We start from the raw sequence: 18552 nt of genomic DNA on the forward strand, positions 1-18552 counted from the left end.
ACACACATACACAGGAGTACCAGGTACACGCACACATGTATGAACACACGCACGCACAATTATCACACTGATAGCATTAGCATAATGGTAGCATAGCCACACAGACACACAGATACACACACACACACCGAGGGACTGTAACATTGGCGGTTGTAGGACCTAACCAACCAGTCATTGGATATTAATTGAGCTCTGAGAGGGGGTGATAAACATGTATCGCCATGGTGATGGCATGGGAGGTAGGGGTTAGGGCGAGAGGCCATCTTTCACTGCGATGGATGGTACTCCCCTCCCTCCCGCTGTTGCATCGGGGAATCGGCAGTGCTGGGAAATTAACTGTTGGAGAGTGGATTGGCTAGTTCCCCATGATCACCCCCCCTGCTGTGGGATGGATTAGTAATGTCTGTCTGGAACTCCTAGTAGGGAGGGGTTATGGGGCATGGCTAGGCCGGGGACAGCTACAGGAGCAGTCACGCGGTCTGGCTCTCTGGTGCTACACTGAGGCCAATGGCGGAGGTTGCATCCCTATGGGTTCTGGTCAAAAGTAGTGCACTATAAACGTATTAGGATGTAATTTGGCCTCTCTGACACAAAGACAGCCAGGCATACAGTTACAGTACAGCCTCTCAAATGAAAAACACGCACCCTCACTGCACATGTTACGTTTTGAAGTGGTAATACAATTTCATCAGATTTTTGTGAACCTAGCCTGCCATCCTGGTATCAAAGATTGAGCATGGCAAGCAGTGACAAAGCCCAGCTATTTTTCTCCAGTTACAATGGCTCCTTGGCTGGCTGTAGAGATGGCTGTGGCTGCATCCCAAATGGCACCCTATTCCATATACAATGCCATACTTTTGACCAGAGCCTATGGGCACTGATCAAAGATAGTGCAGAATAAAGAGAATGCCATTGGGGACTCAGCCTGGTCCTCTTCTCCTCTGTCTGGAAAATAACAATATAACCAAGGCCAGGGACAAACCCATCTGTATTTATCCCACCATTTCCTCTCCTCCTCTCCTGTTCTCTCTGTCCTTCATGTTATTGTGGCATTCACAGCTCTCCCCTGAAATCGTTTCAGTGGTTAGCTATTGCAGTGAACAATGTCCAAGGTGGTTACATGACCAGGTTTTATTGTCCCTGAAAAGGGTCATTTAGTCCATCTCCCCTGGAGATTGATGTTTCATCATGTGTTTCCGGATGATTCATCAATGAATCAGACACTCCATTCAAAAGTAGAAAGGATCAGAGGACATATCTCTTAACCTTCTATCTCTCTTTCTCTCTCTCTCTCTCTCTCTCTCTCTCTCTCTCGCTCTCTCTGTCTCACTCACTCTAGTTCCAACCGCCGTTTCTTTGTGAGACACATGGTAGGGGAACGGATGATCGCCACATTTGTAGTACCCACCGTGAACTACTATTCCTCTCTATCCCTCTCTCCCTCCACACCCCTCTCTCCTCCCTCTCTCCCACCCTCAACCCTCTCTCTCTTTTCCCCACATCTCTCTATCCCCCACTATCCAGGACTATGACCTGAGCCAGCTGCAGCAGCCCGATGCTTTGGAGCCAGAGATGGTAAAGGTGGGAATCAGGCGTATGGACGAGAGACCCCTCCACCAGGACCACCTGTACCCCCTCCGCTCTGCTGCACCCCACCCAGGAGATATAGGAGACTTCATCCATGAGGTAGTTATGGAGTGTGTGGGTTTTTTCTGTTGGGGGAGTGGGTGTTGTGTGTGTGTGTGTGTGTGTGTGTGTGTGTGTGTGTGTGTGTGTGTGTGTGTGTGTGTGTGTGTGTGTGTGTGTGTGTGTGTGTAGGATGTGTCATTGTGTGTGATCATTAGTGTGCTTGCTTGCATGTGTGTCATTGTGTGAAACTGTGTGTGTGAAACTATGTGTATGAGATTGTGTTTATGCGTGTGTGTGCGTGACTGTGTGACTTGTGTGTGTGTATGTGACTCACTGTGTGACACAGAAAGAGAGGGAGCATCCCTGTCTCTATGTGTAATTCTTAATTAGCTTTTCTAACAGTGCAGATTCGCGTGGTACAGACATGGGCAGGCCCGGCTGGCTATTTTAAGGTTTAGTTTAGCTACTCTTCCTGGGGTCCACATGAAACATACACATACATGACAAAGTACAGAACAGCTATACACAAGAACATGAGCTATTACATTACATTCAAAATAAAATAAAAAGTTAAATATTGGAAAGGCACCAAGAGACAAATAAAAAATACTATTTAGACACTATCATATTGTATAAACATATTCTTATTCTTACCCCTTCACCTTTCCCACATGTTGTTACATTACAGCCTTATTCTAAAATTGATAATTTTATAAAATTGATTGATTGACAAATTGATTCAATTTGTGTTTTTTTCCCTCATCAATCTACACACAATGCCCCATATTGACGAAGCAAAAACATTTTTGCAAAACAAATATAACATTTACAAAACTATTCAGACCCTTTAATCAGTACTTTGTTGAAGTACCTTTGGCAGCAATTACAGACTCGAGTCTCCTTGGGTGTGATGCTACAAGCTTGGCACACCTGTATTTGAGGAGTTTCTCCCATTCTTCTCTGCAGATCCTCTCAAGTTCTGTCAGGTTGGATGGGGAGCGTTGCTGCACAGCTATTTTAAGGTCTCTCCAGAGATGTTTAATCTGGTTCAAATCCGGGCTCTGGGTGGGCCACTCAAGGACATTCAGAGACTTTTCCCGAAGCCACTCCTGAATTGTCTTGGCTGTGTGCTTAAGTCTGAGGTCCTGAGCGCACTGGAGCAGGTTTTCATCAAGGATTTTTCTGTACTTTGCTCTGTTCATCTTTCCCTCGATCCTGACTAGTCTCCCAGAGATACGAATAAAGGCATTTAGCTACACCCGCAATAACATCTGCTAAATATGTTTATCCTTTTGTCAATAGGGGGTGCTATTTGCACTTTGTAATAATTTCGTTTCCAAATTAAACTGCCTCGTACTCAATTCTTGCTCGTACAATATGCATATTATTATTACTATTGGATAGAAAACACTCTCTAGTTTCTAAAACCGTTTGAATTATATCTGTGAGTGAAACAGAACTCGAGTTAGAGCATTTTTCCTATGAGGATGTGAGAATGCATAAATCTTCTTGCTGTTCTGAGATCTGTTTATAAATCTGCCTGTCTTCTATTGGTTGAGATGCACTGCATACGTCTTCCCCTGGGTGTCAGCGAATAGTGAGAGTTGAAATGGGGTTGCTAGGCAGAACTGAAAGCTTATAAAACACCTCGGAACAAAGTGTCCGGCCATTTTTCACTTCGCTCTGACGCATTGAGGACATCTGGCTGTGGCTCTAGAACGCTCCGGTTATAGGCCTTTAGATATATCCGGTCATGTTTTTATTCGTTATAGGTGTTAAAGACATCATAAGGTAGTTAATTTAAACCGACTTATAGCAGTTTATATCAGTTTATTGCGATTTTCTGGAATTTCTTAGTCACGCGCTTTCATGAGTTGGACACCTCTCCTGCACATAGCTAGCATTAGCTGCTATTTCTACAGGAGAAGAGGACATCTTTCAACCAAAAGACGATTGTTCTGGAGAAAGGACACCTTGCCCAAGATTCTGATGGAAGCTCAGCAAATAGTAAGCAGTCTTTATGCTGTTAATTCGTATTTATGTTGACAAATGTCAAATAATAATTCCGCCATGAATTTCGGTGCGGTCTCGCTTTAGCGCACGCTGTATTGCGCAGTAACGTTAATTTTAAAAATCTAACACAGCGGTTGCATTAAGAACTAATGTATCTTTCATTTGCTGTCCAACCTGTATTTTTTTAGTCAAGTTTATGATTACTTATCGATTAGAATAGGTGCCTCTCCAAGATGGCGCCGGACAGATTGCTTGAAGTTTTGGCCACTAATCACATTGTATAACCACGATTTGTGCCGCTAAATATGCACATTTTCGAACAAACCCTATATGCATTGTGTAATATGATGTTACAGGACTGTCATCTGATGAAGAATATCAAGGTTAGTCAAAAATTATATATCTTTTGCCTGTTTGTTACGATCGCTAACCTTTGCTGCTGGTAAATGGTGTTGTGTTTCTGGCTATTGTGGTAAGCTAATATAATGCTATATTGTGTTTTCGCTGTAAAACACTTAGAAAATCTGAAATATTGGCTGGATTCACAAGATCTGTGTCTTTCATTTGCTGTACGCTGTGTATTTTTAAGAAATGTTTTATGATGAGTAATTAGGTAATACACGATGGTCTCTGTAGTTATTCTAGTTGCTTTGGTGAGAGTTGTGATGGTGGCTGCAATGGTAAACTATGATTTATACCTGAAATATGCACATTTTTCTAACAAAACATATGCTATACAATAAATATGTTATCAGACTGTCATCTGATGAAGTTGTTTCTTGGTTAGTGGCTATTTATATCTTTATTTGGTCGAATTTGTGATAGCTACCTATGCAGGAAAAAAATGGTGGAGTAAAAAAAGTGGTGTCTTTTGCTAACGTGGTTAGCTAATAGATTTACATATTGTGTCTTCCCTGTAAAACATTTTAAAAATCAGAAATGATGGCTGGATTCACAAGATCTGTATCTTTCATCTGGTGTCTTGGACTTGTGATTTAATGATATTTAGATGCTAGTATTTACTTGTGACGCTATGCTAGGCTATGCTAGTCAGCTTTTTTACTGATGGGGGTGCTCCCGGATCCGGGTTTGGGAGGAACTAGAAGTTATGCGACCAATAAAATTAGATGTGACTACTTCTCTTCTAGTTTTTTAAGAAACATTTATGTGTTGAAATGCCCAACCACTTGAATAATCTATTTGCATTCAGTGATTTTGGTAAGTATTCAGGCCTAGCGGTTAGAGCGTTGGGCCATTAACCGAAAGGTTGCTGGATCGAATCCCTGAGCTGACAAGGTAAAAATTTGTCGTTCTGCCCCTGAGCAAGGCAGTTAACCCACTGTTCCCCGGGCACCGAAGATGTGGATATCGATTAAGGCAGCCCCCTGCACCTCTCTGATTCAGAGGGGTTGGGTTAAATGCGGAAGACACATTTCAGTTGAATGCATTCAGTTGTACAACTGACTATCCCCCTTTAATTATTTACTTTACCTCACGTTAGTCTCATTCCAAACGTCGTACATTGTTGGTTATCTGCACGAACCCAGTCTTCACTATGAGTCATCCATACATCAATTGTCTTAAATCATTTATTTATTACTAACTAAGTAATTCACAGAAATGCATAAACAAACAAACAAAGTAAAAATGGTTACAAGAAATGATAGGAGAATGTGCCCTAGTGGGCTAAACCGGCATGGCGGCTTGTTAGACAAAAAGGAAGTGGGGGTCGACTGAGAAGTCACTACAGAGTTAATAATTATAACAATTGACATGCTAATCCTTTACACATGAACGCTCACTCATTCGGGAACAATTGCAATCAATATATATATTTACGCTCAGTGTGTCATCTTGATCGCTGTTGAAAAGTTAGTTTCTGTTGGAGAGTTACCGTCCTCTCTCTCTCTCTCTTTGTTGTAGGTAGTTCAGAGTGACATTCATTCGTGTTGTTGTAGAATGGATGTTTCGGCGGTTGTCGTTCTTCGCGTTCAATGATACCGAATTCCTAGCTGCAGACTAGTAATTAATATCAAAGACTTGTTCTTATTCTGTCGGTATCGATAGTCTAAGAGTTTAACCACGTGGTATGGTTAAAAGATTCAGCAATGGTCTACAACCTTTGTCCTCGCGTGATTGAGAGAAACATGGTCTGGTGATAATTTCTCAAAGTTGGGTTTTATTCGGAATTGCAGAAAAGGGGCTGTCCCAGGATGCCTGACCCTAACTGGGCTCAGGGGCGGTCCTCTGATTTAGTTCAAATCAAAAGGGAATTGGATTTTCCTTCATTAACTTCTAGTTCCTCCCAAACCCGGATCCGGGAGCACCCCCATCAGTAAAAAAGCTGACTAGCATAGCCTAGCATAGCGTCACAAGTAAATACTAGCATCTAAATATCATTAAATCACAAGTCCAAGACACCAGATGAAAGATACACATCTTGTGAATCCAGCCATCATTTCTGATTTTTAAAATGTTTTACAGGGAAGACACAATATGTAAATCTATTAGCTAACCACGTTAGCAAAAGACACCACTTTTTTTACTCCACCATTTTTTTCCTGCATAGGTAGCTATCACAATTTCGACCAAATAAAGATATAAATAGTCACTAACCAAGAAACAACTTCATCAGATGACAGTCTGATAACATATTTATTGTATAGCATATGTTTTGTTAGAAAAATGTGCATATTTCAGGTATAAATCATAGTTTACCATTGCAGCCACCATCACAACTCTCACCAAAGCAACTAGAATAACTACAGAGACCATCGTGTATTACCTAATTACTCATCATAAAACATTTCTTAAAAATACACAGCGTACAGCAAATGAAAGACACAGATCTTGTGAATCCAGCCAATATTTCAGATTTTCTAAGTGTTTTACAGCGAAAACACAATATAGCATTATATTAGCTTACCACAATAGCCAGAAACACAACACCATTTACCAGCAGCAAAGGTTAGCGATCGTAACAAACAGGCAAAAGATATATAATTTTTGACTAACCTTGATATTCTTCATCAGATGACAGTCCTGTAACATCATATTACACAATGCATATAGGGTTTGTTCGAAAATGTGCATATTTAGCGGCACAAATCGTGGTTATACAATGTGATTAGTGGCCAAAACTTCAAGCAATCTGTCCGGCGCCATCTTGGAGAGGCACCTATTCTAATCAATAAGTAATCATAAACTTGACAAAAAAAATACAGGTTGGACAGCAAATGAAAGATACATTAGTTCTTAATGCAACCGCTGTGTTAGATTTTTAAAATTAACGTTACTGCGCAATACAGCGTGCGCTAAAGCGAGACCGCACCGAAATTCATGGCGGAATTATTATTTGACATTTGTCAACAGAAATACGAATTAACAGCATAAAGACTGCTTACTATTAGCTGAGCTTCCATCAGAATCTTGGGCAAGGTGTCCTTTCTCCAGAACAATCGTCTTTTGGTTGAAAGATGTCCTCTTCTCCTGTAGAAATAGCAGCTAACGATAGCCACCCACTGGAGAGGTGTCCAACTCGTGAAAGCGCGTCACAAAGAAATCCCAGAAAATCGCAATAAACTGATATAAACTGCTATAAGTCGGTTTAAATTAATTACTTTATGATGTCTTTAACACCTATAACGAATAAAAACATGACCGGAGATATAGAACTGCTAAAACGAAAGCTTTTGCAGGACGCCATTGTGATGTCCCTCTTGCGCCAGGCGCCCCGTTGAAAAGAACGGTACTTCCGTTCCATGAGCTTTTATAGTCCCCCAGATGGTGCAATCCACTCCATTCAAATTCTCACCGCTTACTGACATCTAGAGGAAGGCGTATGCAGTGCATGTAGCCCCATAGCTTACATGGGGACTTATAAACTGACCTCAGAACAGGGACCTCGATTTAAGAAATCTCACTTCCTGACAGGAAATGTGCTGCAGAATGAGTTCTGTTTCACTCAGAGAAATAATTCAAACGGTTTTAGAAACTAGAGAGTGTTTTCTATCCAATAGTAATAATAATATGCATATTGTACGAGCAAGAATTGAGTACGAGGCAGTTTAATTTGGGAACGAAATTATTACAAAGTGCAAATAGCACCCCCTATTGACAAAAGGTTATTAAACAGTCCAAAATCATATTACACAATTTTACAAACAGTATCATACTCATTCATATTATACAACAATTAGATGTGAACCTCATATCTGAGGCTATTATATAAACAGTGTTATGGTAATGTGGCCGCACCGTCTCCCATGAGCTTCCCCAAGTTGTAACAAACGGACCAGTTCGTAGCTGGATTCTTCACCGATCTTTTATACTTTCTCCGGAACATGAAATTTGTTCGTACCTCAAGTTCTGTGAGGTGGAAGAAATTCCCTTGCTCATTTTTCAAAATAAAAGCCTGAAACTGTTTGAATTATGTCTGTGAGTAAAACAGAACTCATTTTGCAGCAAACTTCCATGCAGGAAGTGAAAAATCTGAAAACGAGGCTCTGTTTCAGGGCCTGCCTATTCAATTGCCTTATATTTATCGATATGCATGCACTTCATACGCCTTCCACTAGATGTCAACAGGCAGTGGAAGGTGGAATGGGGTGTCTAGCTTGATCTGAGGCCGAACAAGAGCTTTTGGAGTGGCAGGTCAGGAATTCTTTGTCTACCAAGGTGCGCCGCGGAGCTCGACATTGGCTTCTGAAAAGCGCTACGTATACACGGCGAATATCTCCGGCTCTGATTTTATTTGATACATGTGATAATAACATCATAAAGTAAGTTTTTTCAACCGAGTTTTATCAGTATATTCAATGTTTATTGGGACTTTTGGAATTTTCCGTTCTTTGCGCCAAGAGTTGATGGGCATGTTCGCGCCACATGGCTAGCCAAGGTTGCTAATTCGACAGAAGAAATGGACATTCTAAAACCAAACAACGATTTATTCTGGACCAAGGACTCCTTGTACAACATTCTGATGGAAGCTCAACAAAAGTAAGAAAACATTTATGATGTTATTTCGTATTTCTGTGTAAAATGTTGAGTCCTATTCTCCGCCGTTTTGGTGAGCGCTGTCTCGCAATAACGCAAGCTGTATGTTATGGTAAAGTTATTTTTAAAAATCTAACACAGCGGTTGCATTAAGAACCAGTGTATCTTTCATTTGCCATACAACAAGTATTTTTATGTAAAGTTTATGATGAGTTCTTTGGTCAGATTAGGTGAGTGTCCAAAATATCTGGAGATTCTGGTGAATCGATGCTACGTATTCACAATGTATAATCAGGATTTGTAGCTCTAAATATGCACATTTTCGAACAAAACATAATTGTATTGTATAACATGATGTTATAAGACTGTCATCTGATGAATTTGTTCAAGGTTAGTGATTAACTTTATATCTTTTGCTGGTTTTTGCGAAAGCTACCTTTTCCGGTGAATAAATGTGTTTGTGTGTTTGGCTATTGTGGTAAGCTAATATAATTCTATATTGTGTTTTCGCTGTAAAACACTTAAAAAATTAAAAATATTGGCTGGATTCACAAGATGTTTATCTTTCATTTGCTGTACACCATGTATTTTTCATAAATGTTTTATGATGAGTATTTGGGTATTTCACGTTGCTCTCTGTAATTATTCTGGCTGCTTTGGTGATATTTTTGATGGTAGCTGCAATGTAAAACTATGATTTATACCTCAAATATGCACATTTTCAAACAAAACATAAATGTATTGTATAACATGTTATAAGACTGTCATCTGATGAAGTTGTTTCTTGGTTAGTGACACATTTTATCTCCATTTTGTCGGTTTTGTGAAAGCTACCTATGCGGTAGAAACATGGTTAAAATATGCGGTTGTGTGTTTGGCTATTGTGGTTAGCTAATAGAAATACATATTGTGTTTTCGCTGTAAAACATTTTAAAAATCGGAAATGATGGCTGGATTCACAAGCTGTTTATCTTTCATTTGCTGTATTGGACTTGTGATTTCATGAAAATTATATTATATGATATCCCTGTCCCGTTAGGCTAGGCTATGCTAGTCAGCTTTTTTGATGAGGAGGATCCCGGATCCGGGAGAGAGAAGTGGTAGAGGTACTTCCTGTTTGAGTTTCTGCCCATAGGAAGAGAGAAGTAGAACGGAGGCGTGATCTTATTTGTCGAAGGGAAGGCGGGGGAGGGCCTTGTAGCCGTCCCAATGGTCGAGAGTTTTTGATGCGCGAGTAGCGCAATCAATGTGTTGGTAAATCTCCGGTAGCGTTTTCCTCAGATTTGCTTTATTAAAATCCCCAGCTTCAATAAATGCGTCCTCAGGATATGCGTTTTCTAGTTTGCACAAAGTTCAGTGTAGTTCCTTGAGAACTTTCGTGGTATCGGCTTGAGGGGGAATATACATGGTTGTGACGAAGTTTGGCATTTGATTGTGAGGTATTCAAGGTTGGTTGAACAATAGGACTTGAATTCCTGTACGTTACCACAGTCACACCATGAGTAGTTAATCATGAAACCTCCACTTTTCTATTTCCGGGAGAGCTCTTTATTCCTGTTTTCGCGATGTACTGAGAACCCAGCTGGCTGTATGGACGGGGACAGTATATCCGGAGAGAGGCATGAATCCTTGAAACAGAGTATGTTACAATCCCTGATTCTCTCTGGAAGGAGATGTTCGCCCTAAGCTTGTCTACTTTATTGTCCAGGGACCAAACATTAGTGAGTAATACAGTGCATTCAGAAAGTATTCAGACCCCTTAACTTTTTCCACATTTTATTACGTTACAGCCTTATTCTAAAATGTATGAAATTATATTCAGACCCTTTGCTATGAGACTCGAAATTGAGCTCAGGTGCATCCTGTTACGTTTGACCACTTGTGGTAAATGTAATTGATTGGACATGATTTGGAAAGGCAAACACCTGTCTACATAAGATCCCTCAGTTGAAAGTGCATGTCAGAGCAAAAACCAAGCCATGAGGTCGAAGGAATTGTCCGTAGAGCTCCTAGACAGGATTGTGTTAAGGCACAGATCTGGGAAAGGGTACCAAAACATTTCTGCGGCATTGAAGATACCCAATAACACAGTGGCCTCCATCATTCGTAAATGGAAGAAGTTTGGAACCACCAAAACTCTTCCTAGAGCTGGCCGCCCGGCCAAACTGAGCAATCAGGGGAGAAGGGCCTTGGTCAGGGAGGTGACCAAGAACCCGATGGTCACTGTGACAGAGCTCCAGAGTTCTTATGGAGATGGGAGAATCTTCCAGAAGGACAACCATCTCTGCACCACTCCACCAATCAGGTCTTTATGATAGAGTGGCCAGACGGAAGTCACTCCTCAGTAAAAGGCATGTGACAGCCCACTTGGAGTTTGCCAAAAGGCACCGAAATAATTCTTAGACCATGATAAACAAGATTCCCTGGTCTGATGAAACCAAGATTGAACTCTTTGGCTGGAATGCCAAGCGTCACATCTTGAGGAAACCAGGCACTGCTCATCACCTGGCCAATACCATCCCTACAGGGATGCATGGGGGTGGCACTATCATGCTGTGGGGATGTTTTTCAGAGGCAGGGACTGGGAGACTAGTCAGGATTGAGGGAAAGATGAACGGAGCAAAGTACAGAGAGATCCTTGATGAAAACCTGCTCCAGAGCTCTCAGTACCTCAGACTGGGGCAAAGGTTTACCTTCCAACAGGACAACGACCCTAAGCACACAGCCAAGACACAACAGGAGTGGCTTTGGGAAAAGTCTCTGAATGTCCTTGAGGGGCCATGCCAGAGCCCGGACTTGAACCTGATCCAACATCTCTGGAGAGACCTGAAAATAGCTGTGCAGCATCGCTCCCCATCCAACCTGACAGAGCTTGAGAGGATCTGCAGAGAACAATGGGAGAAACTCCCCAAATACAGGTGTGTCAAGATTGCAGCGTCATACCCAAGGAGACTGTAATCGCTGTCAAAGGTGCTTCAACAAAGTACTGAGTAAAGGGTCTGAATACTTACAGTTGAAGTCGGAAGTTTACATACACTTAGGTTGGAGTCATTAAAACTCATTTTTCAACCACTCCACAAATTTCTTGTTAACAAACTATAGTTTTGGCAAGTCGGTTCGGACATCTACTTTGTGCATGACACAAATACTTTTTCCAACAATTGTTTACAGACATATTATAATTCACTTATAATTCACTGTATCACAATTCCAGTGGGTCAATAGTTTACATAAACTAAGTTGACTGTGCCATTAAACAGCTTGGAAAATTCCCGAAAATGATGTCATGGCTTTAGAAGCTTCTGATAGGCTAATTGACATCATTTGAGTCAATTGGAGGAGTACCTGTGGATGTATTTCAAGGCCTACCTTCAAACTCAGTGCTTCTTTGCTTGACATCATGGGAAAATCCAAAGAAATCAGCCAAGACCTCAGAAAAAAAATTGTAGACCTCCACAAGTCTGGTTCATCCTTGTGAGCAATTTCCAAACACCTGAAGGTACCACGTTCATCTGTACAAACAATAGTACGCAAGTATAAACACCATGGGACCACGCAGCCGTCATACCACTCAGGAAGGAGACGAATTCTGTCGCCTAGAGATGAACGTACTTTGGTGTGAAAAGTGCAAATCAATCCCAGAACAACAGCAAAGGACCATGTGAAGATGCTGGAGGAAACAGGTACAAAGTATCTATATCCACAGTAAAACGAGTCCTATATCGACATAACCTGAAAGGCCGCTCAGCAAGGAAGAAGCCACTGCTCCAAAACCGCCATAAAAAAAGCCAGACTACAGTTTGCAACTGCACATGGGGACAAAGATCCTACTTTTTGGAGAAATGTCCTCTGGTCTGATGAAAAAATATATAACTGTTTGGCCATAATGACCATCGTTATGTTTGGAGGAAAAAGGGGGAGGCTTGCAAGCTGAAGAACACCATCCCAACCGTGAAGCACAGGGGTGGCAGCATCATGTTGTGGGAATGCTTTGCTGCAGGAGGGACTGGTGCACTTCACAAAATAGATGGCATCATGAGGGAGGAAAATGATGTGGATATATTGAAGCAACATCTCAAGACATCAGTCAGGAAGTTAAAGCTTGGTCGCAAATGGGTCTTCCAAATTAACAATGACCCCAAGCATACTTCCAAAGTTGTGGCAAAATGGTTTAAGAACAACAAAGTCAAGGTATTGGAGTGGCCATCACAAAGCGCTGACCTCAATCCCATAGAAAATGTGTGGGCAGAACTGAAAAAGCATGTGCGAGCAAGGAGGCCTCAAACCTGACTCAGTTACACCAGCTCTGTCAGGAGGAATGGGCCAAAATTCACCCAACTTATTGTGGGAAGCTTGTCGAAGGCTACCCGAAACGCTTGACACAAGTTAAACAATGTATAGACAATGCCAGCAAATACTAATTGAGTGTATGTAAACTTCTGACCCACTGGGAATGTGATGAAAGAAATAAAAGCTGAAGTAAATCATTCTCTCTGCTATTATTTTGACATTTCACATTCTTAAAATAAAGTGGTGATCCTAACTGGCCTAAGACAGGGAATTGTTACTAGGATTAAATGTCAGGAATTGTCAAACTGAGTTTAAATGTATTTGGCTGAGGTGTATGTAAACTTCCGACTTCAACTGTATGTGAGTTTATATCTATATCTAGACGAGGTTCATGCTTGTCGAGCGGTTTATACATGTCTTTCAATTGATGATGACGTTGTTCTTCCTACGCTGAGTGTGTGTATGTCACTAGGTTAGGCAGGCAGGATAGGTATTTCTGCCAAACACAGATCTGAATAATGAGGCGAGCTGTCATACATGGCGAGCTGATCTAGACAGCTTAATCTAGCAGAAATGACATGCCGATGCTTCCTCCACTGCCTCCCTTCTCAAGTCAATCAAATGAAGGAGACAGTTGGGGGTATGGCATGCAGAAATTCCCAAAACATGTCTAGAGCTTCAGCTTATCAGATTTGTTTTATTAGTTTTAGCACTAGGACAAGACGTCAGTCAATAATAACACTTTAAGACAAAGTTATAATAAATTCTGTCAGTTGTGGTGTAGTAGGGTGCGTGTGCGTGTGTGTGTGTGCGTGCGTGTAATCTGCTGAATCTCCTCAGAGAGACTACCCAGCATCTGTCCATCCTGACCTAAATACTGCTCTCTTCTCTCCATCCTCTCTTCTCTCCTCCCTCCATAATCCCTCCTTCTTCTCCTCTTCCCTTGCTCTCCTACTACCTATATCTCATTCATTCTATATCTCTCACTCCCTCTGTTTCTCTCTCTTCCGCCTCTTTTTTCCTGCTTTTTCTCTCTCTTTCTGTCTCTTCTTTGTTCTTTCCCTTTACCTCTTTCTCTTTTTCCCTATTTGTCTCCCCCTCTGTCTTGCTATCTCTCCTTTACTCTCTCTTTTTTACCTATCTCTCCTCCCTCCTCTCATTTTGTCTCTCTCTCTCTCAACCCTCATCTATCCTCACCCCTCTCCCCCTCCCCAGGGTCTGAAGGCAGCTGATAACGACCCGACGGCGCCCCCCTACGACAGCCTGCTGGTTTTTGACTATGAGGGCAGCGGCTCCACCGCCGGCTCCCTCAGCTCCCTTCACTCGTCTTCCTCCGGCGGAGACCAGGACTACGACTACCTCAGTGACTGGGGCCCGCGCTTCCGCAAGCTGGCAGACCTCTACGGAGGAGGGGACGACTAGGACTAGCCCCTCGCTGGGGCCGGAGAGGGGTCTGGGAAGGGGCGATTGGTGGGTGGGATGGGGGAGAACGGGGAAGGGGGCTTTTTTAAGTCATGGGACGTTGAAGGAGTGCTGGTTGTGAAGAGACTTTTATTTTGGCGGACTGGAACCGAGGATAAGAAACTAAATGGAGTACATTGGTGTGGCAACTGCTAGCCTAGCCTGCTAGCATGGAGGATAATTGAGGTTCCGTGGGGTGTTAGACCACATGCTAAGGGTTGCTAACAGTTAGAGTACATTTGTGTGGTGACTGCTAGCTTAGCCTGTTAATATACAGGCTAAATGAGGCTAGCGGAGTGTTCGCCCACATGCTTAGGGACACAACGCTCAGAGGACAACATTGGAAGGAAACCGACCGTTGGTACTTTGACTGGTGGTTAACAGTGAATGAGAGAGCCTGGGCTCTCACTCAGCGGTTAGTGATGCTAAAGACGCTCAGTTACACTTGAATCTCACAGTACAGAAGCACTGGGGTAAAACGTGCCTTTTTGTACATTCGTTTGATTCTGTTTAAGTTTTCTGTTCATCATGACTTTCAAGGTCCTGACTCTTGCTGGGATTTCAGGCTGTAAGAGAGCGGATGTTTAAAATGAGGAACGCACGCTTCACCACGTGTGTGTAGTGTGTGAAAGTTTGTGTGTTTGGGTTACACGTCACTGAGTGTGTATGCTATCATCATTGCCATGGAAACACACAGGATGAACACTCCCCATTGTTGGATTGAGAGCATTGAGTGAAGACATGTACAGTAAACGATAAAAGACTCTAGATAGTTTCCGTGTTTTTCTTTGTTTTGCTTTAAGCTTTTTTTCACATTCTAACTTATGCAGCTGGTTGCAAACTAAAACGAGTCACCAGTCCTATATATTGTAGCAAAGATATTGTTTTGATACTTTGAGGTTTGGTCGGTGGTCGATCAAAACCAGAGTTGGGATAAATTCCATTTCATTTTCAGTCAATTCAGGAAGTAAATTGAAATTCCAAATCCAATTTTCCACAATGTTTCTCTTTGAGAAAAATGTGGAATTGAAATTTCAGTTTACATCCTGAATTGACTAACTTAAAAAGGAATTGACCCCAACTCTGACTAAACCAAGACGACGATGATGATGAATATGTTGATTCTGTCCATTCATCTGCCTTACTGTTCTTCTGGTTCTCATCTCTGATTGGCAACTCACTGTAAACACAAATATGTACAGATTGTATCTTATTTTCTGTTGTTATTTTTTGAGCGTAGTCTCTGAAACAAATGCTACTATCCAGAACCCTGTATATGTATAATTTGGATTAACGATTAAACGTTTTTTGCATGTTTTTATCTATTCATTATAGAAGGATTCAAAATCTTTACAAAAACATGCACGCGCACATACAAATACAGACACACACACAATGTTTGTTTTATTGTCCTTTACTGTCCAAACAATTTATTCCCATTCAAATTTATTTTCCCCCCTAACTCCTAAACCTAACCCTTAACTTCTAAACCTAAAATAGCCTTTTTCCTTGTGGGGACCGGCGAAATGTCCCCACTTGTCCGAATGTCCGACTTCTGTTCCCCGCAGAATAGTGAAACCACACACACACGGAGAGGGACACTCCCTTCCCTACCCCCAAACCAGGGGTTACAGCACTTTTTCAGAGCTATCTTATCTCTCTCCTCCATCATTCCATCCCCAGGGTGCACTGTCTCTTCATTATAGACCGTAGTGTGGTGAAGATTGAGAAGAAGGCGTGGGCTGTTAGTGTGAGAGAAGAGACCAGGTGCAGAGAAGAGGCTAAGGATAAACATAATACTTTACTAAGAAACGGTAACCGCAGGATCACAGTACACTTGAAAAAACAACAAACACTAAGTCTCAAACTCATTCAGGAAACAAACGCACACGGTAAACAATTCAAGCTACATCGTATTTGCGTTCCGCTGGCCAGAACCGCTTGGAGAGAAAGGCACATGGGTGTAGTTTCTTGTCCTCCTCCTTCTGCTGTGAAAGGACCGCCCCTGCTCCGGTGTCCGAGGCGTCCACCTCCACCACAAAGGGACGAGTCGGATCAGGATGAATGACGATTGGTCCAGAGGTGAAAAGTCCCTTGAGCTCCATGAAAATGCACTGTCAGCCTCGGGGGTCCAGCAAAAACAGGTTGGGGACTTGCGGGTTAGGACCGGGAGAGGTGCTGCCACCGCACCAAAGATGCATATACAACCCCTGTACAAATTGGCAAACCCAAGGAACCGCTGGACTTGCTTGAGTGAGGTGGGACGGAGCCAGTCGGCGACCACCTCAATCTTTGCGGGGTACATTTGGATGCCTGCGGTAGAGATAATGTGACCCAGGACGGAAACCTGGGATACGTTGAACTCACACTTCTCTATCTTGACATATAGTTGACTCTGCAGGAGGCGTCTCAGGACTTGGCGGATGTGCCGTATTTGTTCCGGAAGGGTCTTGGAGAAGATCAAGATGTCGTCGAGGTAAACAAAGACGAACCGATTCAACATATCCCGCAGGGTGTCATTGTCCATGACTGCTGCTTCAGGGGTCGAGAGGGAGTACAGACGACCCCGGGGAGGTGTGGTGCCGGGTAGGAGTTCTATGGCACAATCATAAGGACGATGAGGAGTAAGGGTGCCGGCCTGCCTCTTACTGAAGGCCTCCCTGAGGTCGAAGTATTCGGGAGTTTCTTCAAGGGTATCTTCAAGAGTATCTTCAAGGGATGCAGGATGCAGGTCTTCAAGGGATGCAGGAGGACACAGCGAGGCTCTTGGTGGGGGTCTTAGACAGTCCTTACCCCCAGTCTAGTAGATGTCCCGTGGACCAGGAAACTAGTGGGTTATGTAGTACTAGCCAGTGGTTCCCTAGGATAAGGGGGTTCTCAGGAGCAGTGATCAACAGAAAACTAAGAGTCTCAAAGTGGTCCACCCTAACCTGCTGTAGAAAGGGGTTGGTCTGATTTTCCTCCTGACCGGAGCCAATCGAGGTTTTGAATCTGCAGAGGGATGGGACATTTCTCGCAGGGGATCTGTAACTCTCTTGCAAAGTCTTGATCAATGAAATTATCCACGGCCCAGGAGTCCACAAAGGCTTGAATCTAGTGCTGACGGTTGTCCCAGTGGAGGGTCGCGGGTAGTAACAGACGGTGACTGGGTAGCCGGGACGTAACTGCCCCAGGTCCCCGTGTCCTGGCCAGCCCTGGCGTTTCCCGTCAGCTCTGGGCAGGTAGCACGGAGATGGCTGAGACCTCCGCCGTAGAGGCAGCAGCCTTCGCGCATGCGCCTGTCACGCTCCTGTGGGCTCAGACGTCTGCGACCCAGCTGCATGGGATCCTCCATGCTGGGCTCGGTGGGCTTGGGGTGCTCAGCAAACCGGAATGCTGGAGTGGTGTCAAAAGGGCGCTGTCTCACCCGTTTCCGGATGCGGTTGTCAATCCTGATTGCCAGTGTTATCAGGGACACGAGGTCCTCTCCCAGTTCCCGAATGGCCAATTTATCTTTGATGGAGTTAGACAGACCTTGGTGGAAAGCGGTAACCAGTGCCTCCGTAATCCACCCACTCTCGGTGGTAAGGGTGCGGAACTCAATGGCGAAGTCAGCCACTGGTCAGGGGCGGACCCAGTGCTACAGACGTCATCGTGGTTCCTCCAGGGAACCTGCACCGGGAATGCAAGATCCCAGCACCCGAGCGGTATGATGGCCACCCGCGAGGAAGTTCGAGCTACAGTCCTCTGGTGTTCGAGCTACAGTCCTCCTCATTCCCTTGGTAGAGGTTGAACAGTCGGCTGGCAGATTCTCGTCCACCGACTGGGTGGTCGACAACTCATCGCAGCTCGGCAGTGAAGGCTACTATGGATCTGCAAGATGGTGGCTGCTGTTCCCACACCGCCATTGCCCACGCTAGGGCCTTGCCCAAGAGTAGAGAGATGATGTAAGCGATCGGTGTGGAATGAGGAGGACTGTAGCTCGAACACTAGAGAACACTGAGTGAGGAACCCCTTGCTTCCTCGCGGGTGGCCATCATACCGCTCGGGGGCTGGGATCTTGCATTCCCGGTGCAGGTTCCCTGGAGGAATCACGATGACGTCTGTAGCACTGGGCGATGAGACCTGGGCATTGGCTCCTCCTGGGTTGGGGGCGTGCCGTGGTTGGAGGTACTCGGCAAGTGC

At 43.6% G+C, this 18552-nt stretch overlaps 1 protein-coding gene across 1 annotated transcript in view; it reads left to right on the plus strand.

Moving 5' to 3' along the window:
* The window catches only part of cdh2 (cadherin 2, type 1, N-cadherin (neuronal)), a 78028-nt gene extending 62308 nt beyond the window's left edge, over window positions 1-15720 (plus strand). The window contains exons 15-16 of the mRNA XM_039002843.1: window positions 1525-1686; window positions 14143-15720. Of these exons, the coding sequence (XP_038858771.1) occupies window positions 1525-1686; window positions 14143-14349 (369 nt within the window). The 3' untranslated portion in view covers window positions 14350-15720. The remainder of the gene's footprint in view (window positions 1-1524; window positions 1687-14142) is intronic.
* The last annotated feature ends 2832 nt before the right edge of the window (window positions 15721-18552 follow it).

This window comes from Salvelinus namaycush, chromosome 10 (assembly GCF_016432855.1).
Source record: "Salvelinus namaycush isolate Seneca chromosome 10, SaNama_1.0, whole genome shotgun sequence".
Taxonomy (NCBI): domain Eukaryota; kingdom Metazoa; phylum Chordata; class Actinopteri; order Salmoniformes; family Salmonidae; genus Salvelinus; species Salvelinus namaycush.